Source organism: Rhineura floridana, chromosome 4 (assembly GCF_030035675.1).
Source record: "Rhineura floridana isolate rRhiFlo1 chromosome 4, rRhiFlo1.hap2, whole genome shotgun sequence".
Classification (NCBI taxonomy): domain Eukaryota; kingdom Metazoa; phylum Chordata; class Lepidosauria; order Squamata; family Rhineuridae; genus Rhineura; species Rhineura floridana.
The window spans coordinates 107,379,558-107,399,596 of record NC_084483.1 but is presented as its reverse complement, the minus strand read 5'-3'; the positions used below and the strand labels follow the sequence as shown (position 1 = coordinate 107,399,596).

At 38.8% G+C, this 20,039-nt stretch overlaps 1 protein-coding gene across 3 annotated transcripts; it reads left to right on the top strand.

Moving 5' to 3' along the window:
* The first annotated feature begins 202 nt into the window (after positions 1-202).
* Positions 203-10,002, top strand: LOC133383374 (p53 apoptosis effector related to PMP-22-like). 3 transcript variants are annotated; one of them, XM_061623965.1, is made up of 4 exons: positions 612-686; positions 4,107-4,146; positions 4,798-4,941; positions 7,651-10,002. In XM_061623965.1, the coding sequence occupies exons 1-4, from the start codon at positions 654-656 to the stop codon at positions 7,869-7,871; spliced, it is 438 nt and encodes a 145-aa protein (XP_061479949.1). In that variant the 5' UTR covers positions 612-653; the 3' UTR covers positions 7,872-10,002. The 3 variants fall into 3 exon arrangements, with proteins under 3 accessions (XP_061479946.1, XP_061479949.1, XP_061479947.1); XM_061623963.1 differs by lacking the exon at positions 612-686 and adding an exon at positions 3,138-3,269; XM_061623962.1 differs by lacking the exon at positions 4,107-4,146 and having other exon boundaries at positions 203-686.
* Positions 10,003-20,039: the final 10,037 nt, after the last annotated feature.

The following is a 20,039-nucleotide window of genomic DNA, read 5'->3' as shown; positions in this document are numbered from 1 at the left end:
AAGTTGTGTAATGACTCTTTAAAACAGCAAGGCTACTTTTGTTGTTTAGCAAAAAAACCCAACACCTTTCTTTCTTCTCCTCCACCCCAAACACTGTACTGCTCTTTGCTGTGAAATCTTACAGCCAGGAAAGGGTAAATTGCTAATGGCAATGGGTTGTAACCATCATTTAACTTAATTAGTAGCAGGCAAAAGACAAGGAAGGTTAGGTTTCAAGATGTGCACAATCCCAACCCTGAATTTTCTTTCCAGCTCAACAGGTTGTTGTACTTACTTGCTCATTGAAATGTAGGTGGAGTCTTCTCCTTCAGTGCCTGTCTGGATCACAAAGCTGCTCTCTGCCTTCGTCTTTCTTCCTGTCTTTTTTACTTTCATACACACACTTTTCATAAGCCTTTATTAAACTGCTGTTTTTCCAAGGCTGCTGAAACAATAGCAGGAAGAACTTTCCGCTTGCGAGTCAAACTGCTAAGACCCAAACAAGATGGTTCAGTACGGCCTGGACTATACACGCTGCAGATGGATCTTACCTCTTCTTCTGGGTTTAGCAGTGATCTTTGGGATCATTTCACTGGTTGGCTGGGGCTGGGTAACCTCAGATGGCCTGCCATTTGCACAACGAGGTTCGTTATGGAAATTATGTTCTTTAGAAGATGAATGGCAATGCAGATCGCTCATGGATTACGGTAAGAATCCAAGTATTGAAGGCTATGCTCCAATGAAAAAAATAGACTACTGAAGATATATATGAAGACATTACATTTCATTGTGCATGTTTTGCACCATATTTTTCTCATACTTTGTTCCTGAGTGCTTCTGCTCACTTTCACCAACATCTAAGCTTTTCTCCAAAATGGTAATGCTTAGAAATTATTTTTAAGAATGAGTTTTAGCAATTATGATAAAGAGTAATTAAAAATGCTAGAATGGAAGTCCACTCCATCAAATTATAGTAAGTAATATTCCCTCAAGCTTTCAAAGAACAAGTTGATATTCATGATTATAGATAACAGTCAGCATAATGTTTGTTTAACAGGTCCCCTTCTATCACCCCAGCACTTTCCACCATGACAAGAAGTAGTTTTGGGTAAACATGGAGGTATCAACAAGCAGAAAAATCAGCAATGAAAGCACATCCTGAAACAAACTTGTGTAGAACTGAGTTTTGCATATTCAGAAGAATCATATGGTAGAGTCCGTGTTGGACTGTACCACATAAGATTGAAAGTGGGGATGACATTTTATTAATGAAGACAATATATGTGGGCAAATGGTGTAATTTATATCTGAACTGTCACTTTTGATAAATTTGTGTTTAGCTAGCTAATATATATCAGCAGTAGAATAATTTTAGTCTATTCTAAGAAGTCGTTCCTCATCTCCAACTGCTGTGTTAAAATACACCCTGGAAAGAAGGCCTGCCCTAAGCACCTTCTTAATGCTGACTCTGTTTCCTATACTACATTTATTATTGAAATCCATATGGCTTTGAAGTTCTACCTCTGTATCTTAGCAAAATGATCTACAAGAGATTATGCTGTGTTAATCAGTGAATGTCATCACTGTCAGGACAAAACAAATGTTAAAAGTTGGAGTAACAGCAGGTGAAATACTGGGTTAAGCCCAAGCTTCAAATCATGGGCCAATCATGATATGCAAAAATAAAAAACTACTAGGGAAACAAAAGGACTCACAAATTTGGTCCATGAATACACACCACCCTTCTTATGTCAATTTTGAATCTGTTAATTCTTAGTGTTCCCTTGACAAAAGTGTGGAAACTGATTTTAGAGTCAAGTGATCATAATGTTTCTCCCTCATTCTTTAAATAAGAAATGTGGATTTGGCATTTTCAGTCTCTCTTGGGTTTGTTTGTAATGTTCCTTCCAAAGTATGTATGCCTATACTAAATAAGCGTGAAGCCCTTTCTAGTAGGTGGCAAAAGATGGGGAGATTGCACAACAGCACAATTCCAGTCCACTGTCTAGAGAACAGAATCTAAACAAGGGCCAGCCTGCTACAATAAAAGAGACATTTTGGATCATGAGTGTTTCTTCGTTAAGAGTCTATGGTTTTATTTTGTTGAAGCACAGTAGGAGTTGTATTCACCTAAATCCTACTCAGAGTAAACCCATTGAAATTAATGAACCTAAGTTAGTCATGTCTATTAATTTCAGTGGGTCTATTCTGAGTTGGACTAGCACTGAATACCACCCTAAGTTTTCAAAAAGAACTTTAAAGTTGCAATCTCTGTACACCCTTAACTGAAAGTAAGTTTTAGATTTTTTTGGTAAGTTTGATCTACTGTGTTCTTAATTTGTAAGTGTAAAGTGCTGTGACCCAAATGCCATAATACGTGAGTGGGGAGCCCATGACTCTCCGTTTGTTGTTGGACTCCAACTCCCATCAAACCTAGCCAGCATGACCAATGATCAGGGACGATGGGAATTGGAGTCCAGCAATATCTGCATAGGCACAGGTTTCCCACTCTCACATAATAGATAGATAAGATTTGTGAGCTATATATTGCCTCTCTAGGGTTTTCACTCAGGAAAGGCTGCCTTTCCCCCATCACCCTGCTTAGAGCAACTGACTGGCCAAAGAGTGCTGACAGGGTGACAATATGGGGAAAGATTTGCTAAACTAGACCTGAAGTGGGTTTTTTTAAGTCTTAGAAAAAATTTCTACATTGTTGAATTTTTCATGGCTTTGTTCCAAAAAACAGTATCAGTGTTTAAATCAAGTACACAAATACACATTTACAATATATTACGGCTGCAATATTTAGTTAATTAATTGGTTAGATTGGTAGAGGAAAAACATTTTGATAAGCTAAAAAGGTGCCCCTGATGAATTGACTGATATATTGTTCATGCTTCTAATTTACCAAAACTGAAGATGGCAACTTCCATTTTAAAAAAGGCATTCCCTCTTCTGTGAGAGAACGAGGAATGTCTCTTACAAGATTATGCCTGCTCAGACGTTTTTGCTTTTTCTTCATATGAAATATGAGAAAGAGAGAGAGTTGTTCAATTAAAGCCAAATGGGATAACTTAATTGTTCTAATGCATTTCTGGGTCCTGTCCCACCCCCGAAAGCATCAATATACATGTTTCCAGAAAAGCAAGCATATTTAGAGTGCAATCCCACACATGTCACACAAGGCAACTACAAGAAAGAGGGCCTTCTCGGTGGTGGCCCCCGAATTATGGAACACCCTTCCTGATGAGGTTCACCTGGCACCTACATTACTATCCTTTCGGCGCCAGGTGAAAACCTTCCTCTTTGTCCAGGCATTTTAATATTTTTTAATATTATAATATTTAATATTTTTATATCTGTTAATAGTTTGTATTTGTATCTAATGTTTTAACAACACACCTTTTATAACTGGATGATTAGTTGGTTTCTTAGCTGCTTTTAAATTGTTTGTGTTTTATTTTTTATGTACACCGCCCAGAGAGCTTGCTATGCGCGGTATAAAAGTTCAATCAATCAAATAAATAAATAAATAAATAAATAAATAAATAGTCTATTCAGAAGTAAGTAAGCCCCTCTGAGTTTCATGGGACGTATTCCCAGCTACAGTCTTCATGTGCTCAGGCACAATTAACAGGCATTACTACTTGCGGGTTTTTTTTTTCAGGGAATAGTATTAACTCATTAAGGGTTTGTTTGTTTTGCTCTCTGGCTGTAACCTGTTCTCCAGAACAAGATGTGCCTCAAAAACCTGAGATGCCCTAAACCATGTTGAGTACAATCAAAGTTAAAATCAAATTAAAATCAAAGTGTGTGTGTGTGTTGAAATAAGTTTAGTGGGAGATGCTCTGTAGCCATTATGCATTGCGTTTAAGGTGTTTTATATCCTGGCTGGTTCAGTTCTACTTTCACCTACATGAAAGTATAAAAAAATCCCAGGGTTTAATCTTTTAAGTTATTTATTTATTGATAAATTAGCACCCCAAAGACTTGAAAGTGCATACTCTGGGTTTGGGGAAAAACACAATCCGATGAAAAAAATGACTATAAACACTGAGATGCAAGGGGTCCCCTGCCCTGTCTGCAGGACATTTTCACGTTATTCCTCTATTTCCCATTCCTTTCAGCTTCTACACACACTCCAAAAAGATCAGAGTTGCTATGATGGTAAGTTCTTAAAGCTAAAAACTTGGTTCTGAGAGAACCAAGAATATTTTGAGCAAAGTTTTGCTTTTGTCTCACAGCCACCTCTAGTTGAATAGATTTTGGAAACAATACAATAACTCCACAAAACCTGTTTAACAAAGGGGAAAATAGCTGAGTGTACCTATTAGGGGTGGATAAATCTGTCAATTACAACTTCTCTCAGTTTCTCCTTTTTTTGTACTCTTAAATTCAGTTCTCCACATTAAGAACATTCCCTCAATATTTGTGCAATTTTTGAAAAAATATGCCCTCATGACACTTCAGCTGCATTTTAGTGTGACCTTCTCCTAATATACTCATCTTTGGATGCAATTTTGCCCAATATACACATATTTGCCAAGCAATTTTCCTTTATGTAATGCATTTTTGTGTGCTGTTTTCTCTGATATATGCAATTTTATGTACAATTTACCTTAGTATATGCAATTTTATATGCATTACTTGGTTGGCCAACTACATTACAAAATTCAGGGAAGTGTGAATTTTGAAGGATGGGTCTCCATACACAAACTTCCTTAACACAGAGACACATATCATCTTTAACTGTTAGATAAACACCTATCTTACCATAACAGAGAGTAAAGTGCAGCTATCATTGATTTTGATTTTCAGCCTGGGGTAGAGGTGCAGCTGCCACTTTCTTGGTTGGATTCATAATCGTATGTATCTGTTTTGCCTTATCCATCATCGCATTTGCCATCCCAACGCTTCGGTTCAACTTCATCAGAGGGATAGGAGGCCTATTGTTTGTTGCAGGTAAGACTGTGTCTCAGAGTAAAAAGTATTTTAGAATGAGGTTGGATGCCTAATTTTGGTTTGGAGAGAGTAGTTACTCCTAAAGCTGTAGGAAAATAGCAGAGACCTTTTTTAAAATGTGGGTAAGAATTAAAACAGGAGTGCCATTTTGCATAATTTCAGTAAGTGTGGCAGTTGGACTGCAAAAATTCACCAAGGTCCCAAAGCATGCTCAATAATAATTACAGGATCTTGTCATCACATGACAAAAACGTTAAACTACTTTTTAAAAATGCAAGCAAAGAGCTTTGTGCCTTTGGTATGGCTATCTCATAAATAAGTCCATTTAATTTTTTTTTTATAACAAAGATGGGGATTTATTTAGACTGTTCTCATGCATGATCTGCTCCAAAATCTCCAGCTGCCAATATTTTCTCTGGTACCTTCTTTAAGAGCTGGGATGGGGAACCTGTGGCTTTCCATTTAAACTCCCATCAGCCCAGCCAGCATGACAAATGCTCAGAAATATGGGAGCTATTGTCGAGGAACATCTGGAAGATGACACATTAGCCACCCCTGCAGTAGAACATATGCTTTGTGTAAAGTCAGGCACCCATTCTCCATTTCAAAAATATCTTGGGTAGCAGGGCTAGAAAAGACCTTTGCCTGAGACCTTGGAGAGGTCCTAAATACTAAGGTAGATGGACCAACTGCTTGACACAGTATAAGGAAGCTTCATATGAACGAAGTATTATTATTATTATTTATTAAATTTGTACCCTCTTTCAAAGGAATCTATCATATTTCCTTGATAGAAATAATGTCAGACAAACTGGATCTGCAACAAATTGTTGCAATGTATACTTAACCACCATCACAAGAAGTGTGCTCCAGCCAGCCTAGAACAGGAGCTTTGTAGGGCTCATTCACATGGGAGTTGAATTCCGTTTTAAAGACGAAGCTTTTCTCGTTGCGATAGAGTTTAAAGGTTCACACTTCTTACCTTATATGAGCCCTCAATCCGCTGTTTTCCATTTACACTGAAGGGAAAGGGTCAAATATGCAACTTCCTAATGACCACACCCTTTTAAGGCCAAGCTATCACTTCCTCTGGTTACTTTGGCAATCGAGCATACTCAGTTTGTTCCAGAGTAAGTTTCATTTTTTTAAAAAAGAAAAAATCCTCAAGTTTTATTATTTCTATTTTCAGAATCCAACAGAAATATAAATATTTGTTTGAAAAGTGTTATGCTTTTTTGCCCAAGTTGGGCGGGGGAAACACCATTTGCAGCAGGCTTGCAGAAGGGAGCCAGCAGAAAATGACATGAACAAAGGGAGGAGGAGGGAGTGGGTGGGGACTCACAAAAGCATAAGAGCTAAGCATCTACAAGGCTCTAGAGATGCGAAGCACATATGGTTTTTCCTTCCCTTTTCGGAATAAAATTGGATTAATTTGCTGCAGATTAAAAGGTAAAAGCAGAGGCTTGCCTTCACCTTGCCTGGTACATCATGTGATTGCTGCAAATTAAACAGGGATGCAGGGAGACTCGATCTCACATTAAACTGCTGTGTGAACGAGTAGTGTCATTCAGACCTCTTGATGAGTGGGGGCAGGGTGGGTTCTTTCTCATTCCCCTGAAACCTTTCTCTGCTGTGCTATATAGCAGAGGACCAAGCATTTTATAACTATATCATGGGGCTGGTGAGGCTCACATCCTAGTGTAAGGATGTACAGGAAGGAAGTTAAAAGAAAATACCATGGCATTCATCTTCCAAATTCTGGTTTCCTCTCCAAAATACTTACAATAAGCCATAGGAAGCTTGAGCAGGCTAGTTCTTTATTCTTCCACTCCCCTTCACTTTCCTTCACACATCTTGTCAGGGATGGGGGTTAAATCTTTCTTTTTCTTTTAATTTATGAATTTATATACTTACCTAGGGAATCATCTGAGTATGTAGAAAGAAACTATTTTTGGGTGGCTCTCCTTTAATTTATAGAGTGACAGGCACTCAATCACAGAGGTTTGTTTGTAAGAGCATTTCTAGACCACTTTTTGCTCCTAAAAGGACCCCTAATGCAGTTTACAATACACTAAAACAATACAATTGTAAATATAACTTAAAATATTAAATTATTAACAAAATATGAGCAAAGATTAAACATCTTAACAAGATAAGAGCAATGATTAAAAGCAAAGAGAACAAGAATAATGTGGCAAAATCATAATTAAATGTTGAAAGCCAGAGAAAATAAAATTGCTTTAATTTTGCTTGTCTAAATACTGTCTGGGATGGGGCTAGTCTAACTTATTTGGGAAAGAAAATCCAAAGCTGGAATGCTGCCGCAGTCTTGTCATTAACCAAACCTGGTTAGACAGAGGGTCAAAAAGCAGGACGTAACGAGAGGTTCATACAGGAGGAACCACTCCTTGAGATATCCTGGTTTGAAGGCTTTATAGAGTCAAATCTGCATCTTGAATTGAGAACATGGAAAACAAATTGAAAGCAAGTGCAGTTGAAATAAGAACAGCACATTATAGTCAGAGAAACTCTTATCTTGGGTGCTTCTATGGTTTGTACCAGCTGCAATTTCTGAACACTTTTTAATGGCAGCTCTATGTAGAGTGCATTGCAATAATCTAATCTAAATTTATTATGAGAGGAAATTATATCCTTTCTGCTTTCATTATCACTAATTTTCACTTTCTGTTTTGTTTATCTTTTTTGCAGCTGTATTCTCGCTAATGGGCCTTATCATCTACCCTGTAATGTTCTCAAGATATATAAGTTTCCCAGCAGGTAGTATGGCTGAGTTCGGCTGGGCCTACGGTTTTGGGTGGACCATGTGTCTTATGGCTATAGGTCTCGGATTCTTCTTTTGCTGCCTCCCCCTCTACGAAGATCATATTTTGGGAAATGTCAAACCTTATTATTATGGAGATGGTAACTAGGAGTAGCAGCAGAGTCACCTTATTGATTTCCTGAATCTTTGCTTTCCAGATATGTGCAGACTAAAATATTCTCCTGCACCCACTTACTACCATCTACTCAGCCACATTGAAAGCAGTAAAGAGGCTTAGCAGCTTAATTTAAAAAAAAAAAAAAAACCACGCCCAATATGTTAAAAATAATACCTTATTTTCCATTTTTTGTTTGATGTGGATTAGTTAGTTTTTTTGATATAATTTTCTTGATTCCTAGGAAGAACTAGGAGTAATAAAGTTATACCTTTGCTCTTTAATGGGCAAGTTACAGTGCAGTTGCCTTTCAGAGGTAGAGCAGATCTATCAAACTGATCAATTGGTAGAACTCATAATTGAAGAATTGTGTATTAAATTCTACATATTGAAATGAATCTGATCTGTTTCCATTGAAAGGGAATTTGCTGCCAGTGGTACTGTTGGAAACAATCTACATGCATCCTTTTGTTTAAGCCAATGGACTTTTAATAATTTGCACACACAAAAAATGTCAGTGGCAGTATCATTTTGTGAAGGCAATCTGGTACCTAAATGGAAAACCTAACAATATCATTAGCACTGACATACTGAAATATTTAGTTTAGATGGTTAATATATTAATTACAGTCAGATGAGTTAGTCTCCTGTAATGTTTTATCAGTTGATCCCCTAGCATCTACACAACTTACATTCTTCAGATATTCCTATATTGCAGGAAAAAAGCATACTGTCTTATGAGATGTCCAAATTCTGCTGTATTTCAGAACATTTGTTACACATACCACCAGAAATGGAATTTTGGAGACATGAAAACAAATTTAAATTCATGGAGCTCCATTTTACATTTCACCTGCCTGCTAGCATATTGCAAATACATTGTGTAAGCAATCACTCACAAAATGGCTACAGATGTGAGTCTTAGTAAGAGACATCCAGCATGATGCTTCCTAGGCCTCTTCATGCTGACCTGACCTGACCATTCCCTCATTACTAAGATGAATGTGTGGAAATTCTGGGCTCTTCACTGCATACGTTTTAGATTTTTTTGTCAAAAGGAGGACCATAATAACTCGGTAAAAGAGCACATGATTTGTTTGCAAAAGATTCCAAGTTCCAATCCCTGGCATCTCCAGTTAACTAGGTGATAGGTAGTAGGTGATGTGAAAGAGTCCTGCCTGTGTTCTTCAAGAGCTGCTGCCAGCCAGCCACCAGGTCTTAAATGGACAGTCTGGGCCTCGTGTAAGACAGCTTCCTAATGTGACTGGGAATATGTAATAGCAGAAGAAACCTATTTCTATCATCTTAAATGAAAATATGGAACAAATATCTATACCGATAATGTATGCCCAGTTTCACAACAGCCCCCTTGCCCCAAAACACAGTTTAAAACAAACAACTGTATTTCATAATGTTCTCTCATAATAAAGAAGCAAAGCTATGCAAGATAACAGTTTGCTGATGTTCTTACTATGCTTTTGTGCTCATATCTCTTAGTTTTGCCATTTTGCTTCATTAGGGGCCAGTGTTTGGGGGGGAAACTGTATAACTGCCAAAAGTATTATTTTCACAGAGGCAATTGTTTTGTAATATATTTGTCTTTCTCTTTATGTACAACAATTGGTAAGAAGCAGCACAATCCCTCTTTATCTGAAAGGACCCAGATGCTGCATTAAGGAAGCCTAGTGGGTATTGAATTGGGAAACTGCACCACAGGAATGGGCCATTTGGTAACTAGTTCCTCTTTACCGGTGAAGCCTGCAGAAATTTTTTTGGGGGTGGTGGTAATAAAACATTCTCCTCCTTGCTGGCTTTCATGCTGTGTACCGCTATTGCTGTTGTTTTATCTTTTGTCATTTATCCTGACCATCTTACAGGCCAATGCTATGCTTACTCTCAAATCTCAAGTAAGAGCATATAGAATTGTAGTCTTAGATTGTAAGCCCATTGGCAGGAACTGTGTAATGTCTGTGTTCTGTATGCGATCTAATTTCAAATGTGTTAGCTAAGTGTTAACTAACTTAAGTAGATGTAATAGTTGAATTCCAATCCAAGCACACTGTTCTGACATAATTTTGAATAATTCTTAAAAATATTATGTTATATTAAAAATCAGTTAATAAAATGTTTCTGCCTGCCTGCCATTGCTTAGTTAAATAATGTGTTGGATTGATATGAAAATGCTTAATGGTGAAGACGCTTGAATCATGTGGAAATGTTGCCTTTAAAGTCCATTTGACACATTTGTTTAAATATATGCTTTGGAGTTCTGAAAAGTTTGAATGTATCCCTCCCAGTTCATCTTCTAAAACCAATTACCTTTGCCTCCTGAGCCTAGCATCTGGAACACTAAGCACACTGTGGAAAATATTACAACCTTTCTCGCTTCAGGTTGCAGGTGGGAATTTTTTATATTTGACTGATTACCCGTATCAGAAATGTATGTCCTGCATGTTGCAAGGTGCCACCTATGTGCATGACATTTTATAAAGAATAGGTATGGGAGGTACTTTTACTCAGGGGCTTATCAACATAGAGAAAGAAAAATGGAGATGGAGGAATATGTAATCATTTCAATTACATGTATTTTGGCTTCGTTACAATAGCATGAATTAGTATGCCAAGATGTCTTTTGACAGCTTAAGTCTTCATTATTATATAGCCAGGAGAGTGGCTGTATACTATAGTCAGCATAGATTTTACGCATTCCTCTATGTTAAATTGAAAATACCCCCCATCCTATTCTGATGCTTCCCATAAGCTAATTTCAAAACAAAACCTTACAAAACTTATAGTCCTCAAATTCAGAAACGCTTGTTTAACAACCCTCTAAATTTTCATGGTGATACGCAAAACAGTCAGAGAGAATCGGCAGTTCAAAGTGTAAAAAGAGAGAGAGAGAAACCCCAGAGCCCTTTTGGACTTTTTTCTGTCAGAGTTCTCATAATCTGTTGAAATTCATTAAGAATCAACCATGTTCGCAGAGTACCTGTAATCCTATTACTGACCTTGCCTAATACTCTGACCTTCATCTTTTGCAGTTTAAAAGTTTAAACAATGCCTAGCTGCTTTTTAATTAATTTAAGAAATTTAGCATTGAACTCACTGACAATGTTGGGCATGCTCAGTGAGAGCCAACTGTCCTAAAAGCCAGACTCACAGCTGCTGGGCTTGGCTAATCACCCACACCAGACCTTGATTTTATTTGAGACAGTCATGGCGTTCCCCAAAGAATCCTGGAAAGTGTAGTTTGTGAAGGGTGCTGAGAGGTGACTCCTATTCCCCTGATAGAGCTCCAGTGGCCAGAGTGGTTTAACAGTCTGTCACTCTGATTGAAGCTGTGTGAGGGGTACAAGGCCTCTCCTGGCAACTCTCAGCACCCTTCACTAACTACACTTCCCAGGATTCTTTGAGAGAAGCTATGACTGTCCAAAGTGAAACAAAGGCCTGGTGTGGATGTGGCCAGGGACAGCTTTGGTTTAAATTTGGGTGGGAGGTACATGTGCCTGCTGTAGAATAAAAAGTTGGGGGAAATGCTGAAAAAATATTGTTCACAATGTTTTCCTTTTGGAAAAGAAAGGGGCTTCCCCCCTTCCCAGTGCCCACCAAATCTCCTCCCCCTCCCCCTTCCTCCCTCCCATTCCTGCACTCTTCCTCCCCCCTGCCCTTCTCCCAGGTCAATTTCACCTATCCTAAGCATAATTGCACAGGAGTAAATCCCACTGAAGTAAAAAAGCATGCAAATGATCAAACCTGCCCTCCCATCCTCCTCCCTCCTATCCCCTCCCTCTTGCCCTTCCCTCCCCATCCCCTTCCAATCCCCTCCTTCCCCCTCCTCCTCCTCCCCCTCCCCTCCTCCCTCCCCCTCCTCCCCCATGGTCAGTTTTACTGAACCTAGGACTACGACCTGGGAGACCAGGCTTCAAATCCCCACACAGCCATGAAGCTCGCTGGGTGAACTTGGGCCAGTCACTGCCTCTTAGCCTCAGAGGAAGGCAGAAGTAAACCACCTCTGAATACCACTTACCATGAAAACCCTATTCATAGGGTTGTCATAAGTCAGAATAGACTTGAAGGCAGTCAATTTCATTTTCAAGCATAATTGCACAGGAGTAAATCCCATTGAATAATGGCACTGACTGTTCTGCAGAATAGTTTCCAATGGACATGAGAAGCGTCTCAGTTTGCACAAGGTGAAACAGTGGGAGGTGAAATATATTCTAGCAAAATTCTAGGTGTGTTCTGTTTTTAATTGACCATCCCCACCTTTCCTTAAGTGGAATAGTTTAAGCATTGCAGTCTGAAAACATGCGTCTTGGGCAGGCCAAGTTTGTTTTTTTGAACAGCTAGAGTCATTGCTTAATTAGCAACATATTGTAATCAGTCTGATTTTACATCAAACTGCAGTTTCAGATTCAACTGTTAATGTGCCCAAATTAGAAATAGAGCATAAACTCTAGTTTGAAACACAAAAGGCTATCTTCACCATCATATGACACTGACCAATAAAAAGGCTTTGAAGAATAAAAATAAATTTGACACAGATTTCTAGGATGAATGAGAGAAATATAATTTTCTAGGTGAGATTCTCTGTAGAAACAGTAGTAACACAGGAAAGAAGCAAAGTAAGAAGAACACCAACAAACATAGTTCTCTACCTTTGGAGATGGCGGGTGTTGCCACCGCTCACCATATGCTCAGAGGCACATGTTATCAAATTCTTCCAAGCTACACAGGAAGTGGATTGCACTGTGAAAGACCAACTCAAATTGTGTTTGCATTTTTACAAATTTGTAGGGCAGTACAATATCTCAGAGAGGAGATCAGGTCTCCTGCTCCCCTGGTGCATTCACTATAGCTGCCCAATTTCCTTGCTTTTTAAAGGTTGATAGACATATCTGTTGGGTATTCTTAAACTGCAAGTTTTTTTGCCTATTAGTGAATTTATGCATTTGTTTATAAAATATTTATATCTCAATTTCATTTTAAAACTAATCAAAGCAGTGCACAACAAATATATATATATATATATATAAAATAAAAACAACGTAGTAATCCAAAAACAAAGATGACTGGCTAACTGGAAAGGAAAACGCTTTTTCTTTCATTATCTGTACAAGCCTGGTGGCATGGAAAATTTTTCAGCAAACTTTTAAAAGTTAATACTGAAGGTGTCGGCTAAATTTCTTCTACAAGACTGGGCTGATAACACTGAAAGGCTTGGATGATCTGAGTGATCAAGCTGGGATATAAGATGCCCTAGACCCAACTTGATCAGGGCTTTGTAAATTAATACAAGAACCTTGAATTTGGCTGTTTTCTGTTAGCACTAAGGTTTTGTTTGTGCTTAAATGTGAGGAAACATTAAAAAGTAGGGTGTTTTTCCTCGACATGTTACTAGCTATAGTTTTGGAGTATTTACATCATTATTTTATTTAAAAAAAAAAATTTTGAGGAACATCCAGTGAATAGTGATGTGGCAAATTACCACAAGCCTCTAAAGTCTGCAAACCCTTATCACAGAACAGATAAAATGATGCTGAACATTCAGAGTGTTTTGGCATACTGTATAGATATTGTGTTTTGTGTTCTGGATGTGGACTCCACACAAATATTGGTAAGGCAACAGCTTTATATATTAGGATTCTATACAGCTCTGTAACAGAACTCTTCAGGGTTTCCTCTGGAGGGAAGACGGGGGAGGGGGAGTCTGGGTTGGTTGTACTTAAGCACAACTATGTTTCCATAATGTAAGGCAAACGTGTGGCTATAGTGGGTCTCCACATCTGACCTTGGTCATCACTTGCAAGGCAGGTGGTGATAAGATAACTGACTTGTAAAAGTACCCACAGTTCTTTGTTTCCCCCCCTCCATTCTAACCCATTTCAACCTCTGCCTCACAAGTTGCTGGGCTCGGCTGGAACAGGAGTTCCTTTTTAGCAATGGTCAGCCCAACTAAGCCACCTTTGCACCACTTGTGGTGACTAGTTCCCTGTGGTAACCTCTATCTGTGTGGAGAGACAATCCCATAGCCATTAGTGATGCTGATTAGCACCTTGCTCTGCACCCCCAACCCACATTAGATATTTTTGGGTTTGTGTATACACTAATGTGGCTCAATTATAGAAGTTCAGTTTTCTTGTTATACACCCACACATTTTTATGGCAATGTTTGGTATACACTGCATTTGTTCCATTTATCTTCACAAGAATCTGAAATGAATTTGGGTGTGACAGAATTACTTTTTCCAAATTAACAGGGGGCCTGAAAGAAGGCAGTTCTTTACCAATGGGACCTCATATTATGAAACCAAGAAATATAACATAAGCTGGAAATGTCTCAGATGACATAATAAGTCCATTCTGTATATCAAGCGGATAGATTTTTATAAAGAGCTGTCAAGAGTCCTTCTGAATTTGTGGTAATGATAATAAGACAAACAAAAAAGGGACCAGGCTGCAAGTTTGGATAGGGTTTTTAATGTAAGCGGATGAAAATCAAAGCAATGGGATATATGCCTAGGCTTGTGTTTCTGCTCTCCCACAGACACTCCTCAGGTGTGGCTCTTACTCATCTAAAACCCGAGCCAAATGAAACACAAACATTCTGTACTCATACCACAAGTTATCAGTTTTGTGAAAGATTCGGTCTATTCAGGAGAAGACAGACAGCGCGATGTAAATTTACTTCTTGTCACACCACTAAAAAGACTTATGTTCAGTCATTTCCCCCCCCCATGCTGTGTTTCCTGATCTAGTGCTGAAAGAGCAAGAAAAAGCTAGGGAGAAACTCACCTCTCCCTCACCCCCCTGGCTGGTCACATTGTCTAGGCATCACGGCCTCCCTTCCTTCTCTCTTTTCTAACTTGTCTACTTCTACTCAGGTTTGTGTGTGGGCAGAGAGGACTGGAGACAAATATGGCAGATTCATCTCTGTCTTGAAATGACAGCTTGTCATCTCAGCCACACAACAGAAACAGCCCTGGTTGCCTATGGCCTAGAGCCCAAGCTCCCTTTGGCTCTTGAGTAGTATCAGCAACAAAGCAATGAGGAATAAAGGTAGCAGAAACACAAAGAAAGTGGTGTGGTAGTGGAATGAGAGGAAAATAAAGAGAAATATAAGGATTTGGGATTCATGGTTCGAATCCCCACATAGCCATGAAGCTCACTGGGTGACCTTGGGCCAGTCACTGCCTCTCAGCCTCATGAAAACCATATTCACAGGGTCGCCATAAGTCGGAATCAACTTGAAGGCAGTACATTTACATTTTTTATTTTATGTTTTATTTTATTAGAAATAGTGTAACTACCTGCTGATGACAACTTTACATGCACACATATTGTAGATTAACACTTTCTTATGAAAGGGTCCAAACTTTGAAGAAGCCAGGTTATTTGGCTCAGTGTTTTAAAAGGGATTTGAAAAATACTGCAAGATGAAAGCTACAAACTGAAAACCTGAATCAGCAGAAAATTTCTCTATGACAATTTCAGACCTCTGTTGAAACTTGTTTTGTGCCTTTGCCTTAAGCTAGGGCTGGATGAAGCAAGCCACATCTCACTAATAAGCAATGTTTTTGTATGGCACACCATGAAGCTGATCTCCTGAAATTGCTGGAGGGCATTTAGACAATTGCTGGGGAAGCCATTCCAGTATGGAAATTAAAGTTATGCCACTCTTTCCCATGGTAGAAATGTAGTGGCATGTACAAGCCTTATAATTGCACTTAACAACCCCACCCTCTTGCCCTGCTTTTTATTTGACAGGCATGCTTTCCCAACTGGTTATTACATACCCATGCCACAGACATTTCAAGTAAGCCAAAGACATCCATTTTGTGGAACTTAATAGGATGAAATTCATTATAAATAGACTTGCAATATCATTTGCCATGTACCTAATTATTTTTATTTTAAATTTAATCAAAATATGAGGTGGACATGGAAGAACATCAAGTAAAAGAAAGGGTAGAATTTGGATGTCACACTTATATTTCCTATGGTAAACACTTCTTTCTGAAGAACAGACTAGACAGGCATCCCCAAGCACTCAGGGACTTCAGCTGGAGTCCTCAGATAGACTATAGCTTCTTGGCACACTCCATTGCTCATTGCAAATTTGATATATTACACTGGTGTGGCTGCAGTAAAACACAACATACATATCAATTGTGAAGAAGCTCTCCTTCCTGAGTCCAGCTACAGCAGAAGTATTTGCTCTAGCGCAGGGAGAGCCAATGTGGAGCCTCCAGAATTTGTGAACATTAACTCCCATAATCTCTGACCACTGTCCATGCTGGCTGGGGCTGTTGGAGTCATTCTGACAACATCTGGTGGCACCATATTGGCTACCCCTGCTCCAGAGTCTGGCTCCAGCTGTCATCTTCATCTCAATGTTCCATGGCAAGCAATTGACCTTATGGACAACAAATGGGCTGGAAAACATTCTCTTGTCTTCTAGACTATGCATGGCTTCACAGCTCCAACTTGACCCTGACAGTCAGATGCTTAAGGGGAGAACTTCTTGAGGGTTGGGTGTGATGATACTCTAACTTTATAGCTATTTTCTTGATTATATAAAAACAATTAAGAAATTATTAGGTGTATATACAATCCATAATTAAAAGGAAGAGTCTTCTTCTCTTGGTGGTATTTCAACATGGTAAAATATATAATGTCTGGAAAAGGCCAAAAGCCATAGGAGAGGTGTGGACCAATAAGATCTCAACTAGTGGTAGTGGTGGTGGTTGGTTCAAACCACACTGCACATACCAGAGCAGATCCCATGTCATTCCCAGCACAGCACCTGCTTCAATTCTCTAGCTTGAAGCCACAACACAGTTTAGATTGTACAGTTTGCTGAACATCAGCATAAAACCTATACGTGAGTGCTGTGGGATACATGATGTTGCAGACATGCCCCCACATGCATTTTAGTCTGCAAGCTCTTTTGGAGTGCAGAGAGGAAGACAGGTATAATGCTGCTGAGCTCAGAAGGTCACCTAAGGATCCAAGAGGCCTAGGCTTCAGGGATTCATTGCATAGCTGTTGGGAAACCTCAGATGCTTTGTGAGTACAAAACTGTGATAGCCATTAATCAGTTATGACTCTGTATATAGTAATCTAGAAGAACTGTGAATCATAATATCTGTAAAGTGCTTGGAAGATCCAAATGGGGTCAGCATTAAACTGTAGTTGGTCACCAAAGATGGCAACTAATCATTGAAGCAGATGGTTTTCCAGATGCCATTATACCATCTTATTAAGAAAGAACCACCCAACTCCCTAAAGTAGGGTGCAAGAGTCCAAAGAAGTGCTAGCATGGCAAAGACAACACCCACAATGACAACAAACAGGAAATTAAAAGATATGAAGAAGGGAAACTGTGGCCACATTCACACCACATATTTATTCCACTATTATTCCACTTTAAATAGTCATGCCTTCCTCCATCGAATCCTGGGAAGTGTAGTTTGTGAAGAGATTTTAAGAGTTAGGACTCAGGAGAGTCCTGTTCCCCTCACTGAGCTACAATTTCCAGAGCGGTTTAACAATCAGTCCCTCTTCCCAGAGAACTCTGGGAATTGTACTCTGTGAGGGGAACAGGGTCTCTTACCAACTATCAGCAGCCTTAACAAACTACACTTTTCAGGATTCTTTTGGGGAAGCCATCACTGTTTAAGCTGGAATAATAGTGGAATAAATGTAGGGTAAACGTGGCTTGTGTTAGCAGTGCCGGATTTAGACTTGGTGAGGCCCTAAGCTATATAAAGCTAAAATTTTAAAAGCCCCCCCAAAAAATTCTGAAATTTTTTGAGGCCCCTGTGGATTGTGAGGCTCTAAGCAGTAGCTTGTTTAGCTTATGCCTAAATCCAGCACTGTGTGTTAGTTTCTAACAGTAAGAAAAGGGGGGAGGAGAAAGACTGAACAATTTGTTATGGAAGGAGCTTCCTTTGGATGCATAGAGCCAGCTGCTTTACCAGATGGATGAAGTGGGCTGGAAAGCTTGTCAATTTTATTTACTGTGGAGAAGCAGCAGCTTTACAATGAAGCTTTCATCTTGGGTCTTAGAGTAGATTGACACTGCTGACATATATCAATTTAATTGTCATGGCTTCCTCCATGGAATCCTGGGAACTGTAGATTTGTGAGGGTGCTGAGAATTCTGTTAGGAGTCTGAGATCTGCTTTATCTAACTATAGTTCCCAGGGATCTCTGAGTGAGGGAAGATTGTTAATCCCTTTTAAATCAGTAACAGCTATGCCCTTAGTCTCCTGTGGGAAAGTAGCGCAACTAATTCTGTTGTGAGCATACATTTATTTGTACTCAGTATTCCTCGGCATTCTCATGCTTCTCAGTACTGTAGAATCATGTGCCTCTGGCCGGATCGTGTATTGTATCTTTTGCTTTCCTTTTAATCTCAATGTGTAAAAGTGTCTCACTGTGCATAATAAGCCTATTTTTCAGACCATTTCATGCATCTGATCCGTTGTTACATTTTAGTGCAACTTTTAAGGTGCCACAAGACTCTTCAAAAATAATAAGAGCCCAGCTAAGGCAGGCCAAAAACCCATCTAGTCCTCTTCTCAGAGTGGGTAACTAGATGTCTTTGGGAAGCCTGCAATGTGAAACATGTTTAATTATAATCCTATTTTTAAGGAATTACAATGAAGCATATTTTAGGTTAATTTAAAATATTTAAAACAAAGTAATGGGTGCTTGCTCTGTTAGCCCTTTGAATTACTTTACAATAATTGACTACAAATGAAAATTAATAAAAATATTGAAAAAAAGAATAAGTAATACTGTTCTAACAAGCACTTGTAAGGCTTCCTTTTCAATAGGGCCATTCATCTTTGAGAAGAATTATAGCAAAGGTAAATAGGATCAACCATAGGGCATTTTCACACATGCGTGTTCTTGCTTCAATTTATCAATGTAAAACCTACATTGGGCAGAATACTAATTTGCATTATAAACGCCTATTCTTTTTCTCATATACATGGGTAAAGAATAAAAGCATACTTTCTATAACAAAAAAGTGTCTCAAGAAGGACCCATCCTAAAATTAATTTGCATACTATTGTTTCATCAGGATTGTTATCATGAATAAGTAGATCACAATAGTCACCATCAACTCTATACATACATTTAAGTCATGTGGGACATTCATGTTTTTAATATTTTAATATTTTAAATTTTAGATTTAGATTTTGTTGCATTTATTGTATTTTATATGATCTGAAGATTTATTAAATAAAATTTGATTTTATTGCCATGCATACATCAGATTCTATATATTAATTTTAAAGCACTTCACATGCATCAGCAGTCTTTGAAACAACCCTGTGAAGAAGGTCAATAGTATTATGCCCATATTGCAGATGTGTGGAGGATGCTGAGACTGTGAGACAGTGCCCTGCTTAAGGCCACCTAGCAGGTTTATATGGCTGAAGTGAGTTTTTGAGCCAGAGAATTCTCAGTTCCCATATTTACGACATCCTTCCCCAACCTGATGCTCTTCCGTTGTTTGGACTACAACCTGGTCATGCTGCCTGGGACTGATGGGAGTTGTACTCCAAAACATCTGGAGGGCACCAGGTTGAGAAAGGCTGCATTATGCCATCAGCTCTGACTGAAGCAATCATTCAGACTTACTAGCTTGATCAAAAAGAGAGTCCTGAAGCTCTCCAGAGAGATTTAAACTAAAAGCAACAGTAATAAAAGCTGTATAAATGACACTGTGTTTCTTTTAATACTAACCCACATAGGTTTGCATTGACTAAATAAGCAGATGTTAATAATTAACCTCTTTTGAGTGATTGGTCCTTTTTCCAGTCACACAGAATGGATCATGGTTGACACTGGCTGCTGATTGGAAGCTACTGTCTTTTGAAATCTATACAGAGAAGGCCATGAGAGATCTGTTTCTTTTGATGAAAGAGCCCCAGAATTACACAGGGTGAGGCACTGGGCGTTGGCTTAGGACCTGTAAAACAGGTGGAACAAAATGTGCTTTATTTCTACAGTCAAAAGGAAAATCATAGAACAAGAAAAGCCACCCTACAACAAAGGCGTTGAAGTACATTGCAAATGCAGGGAACATAGGAAACTGTCTTATACTGAGCCAAACCATTGGGCCATCTAGCTCTATATTGTTGC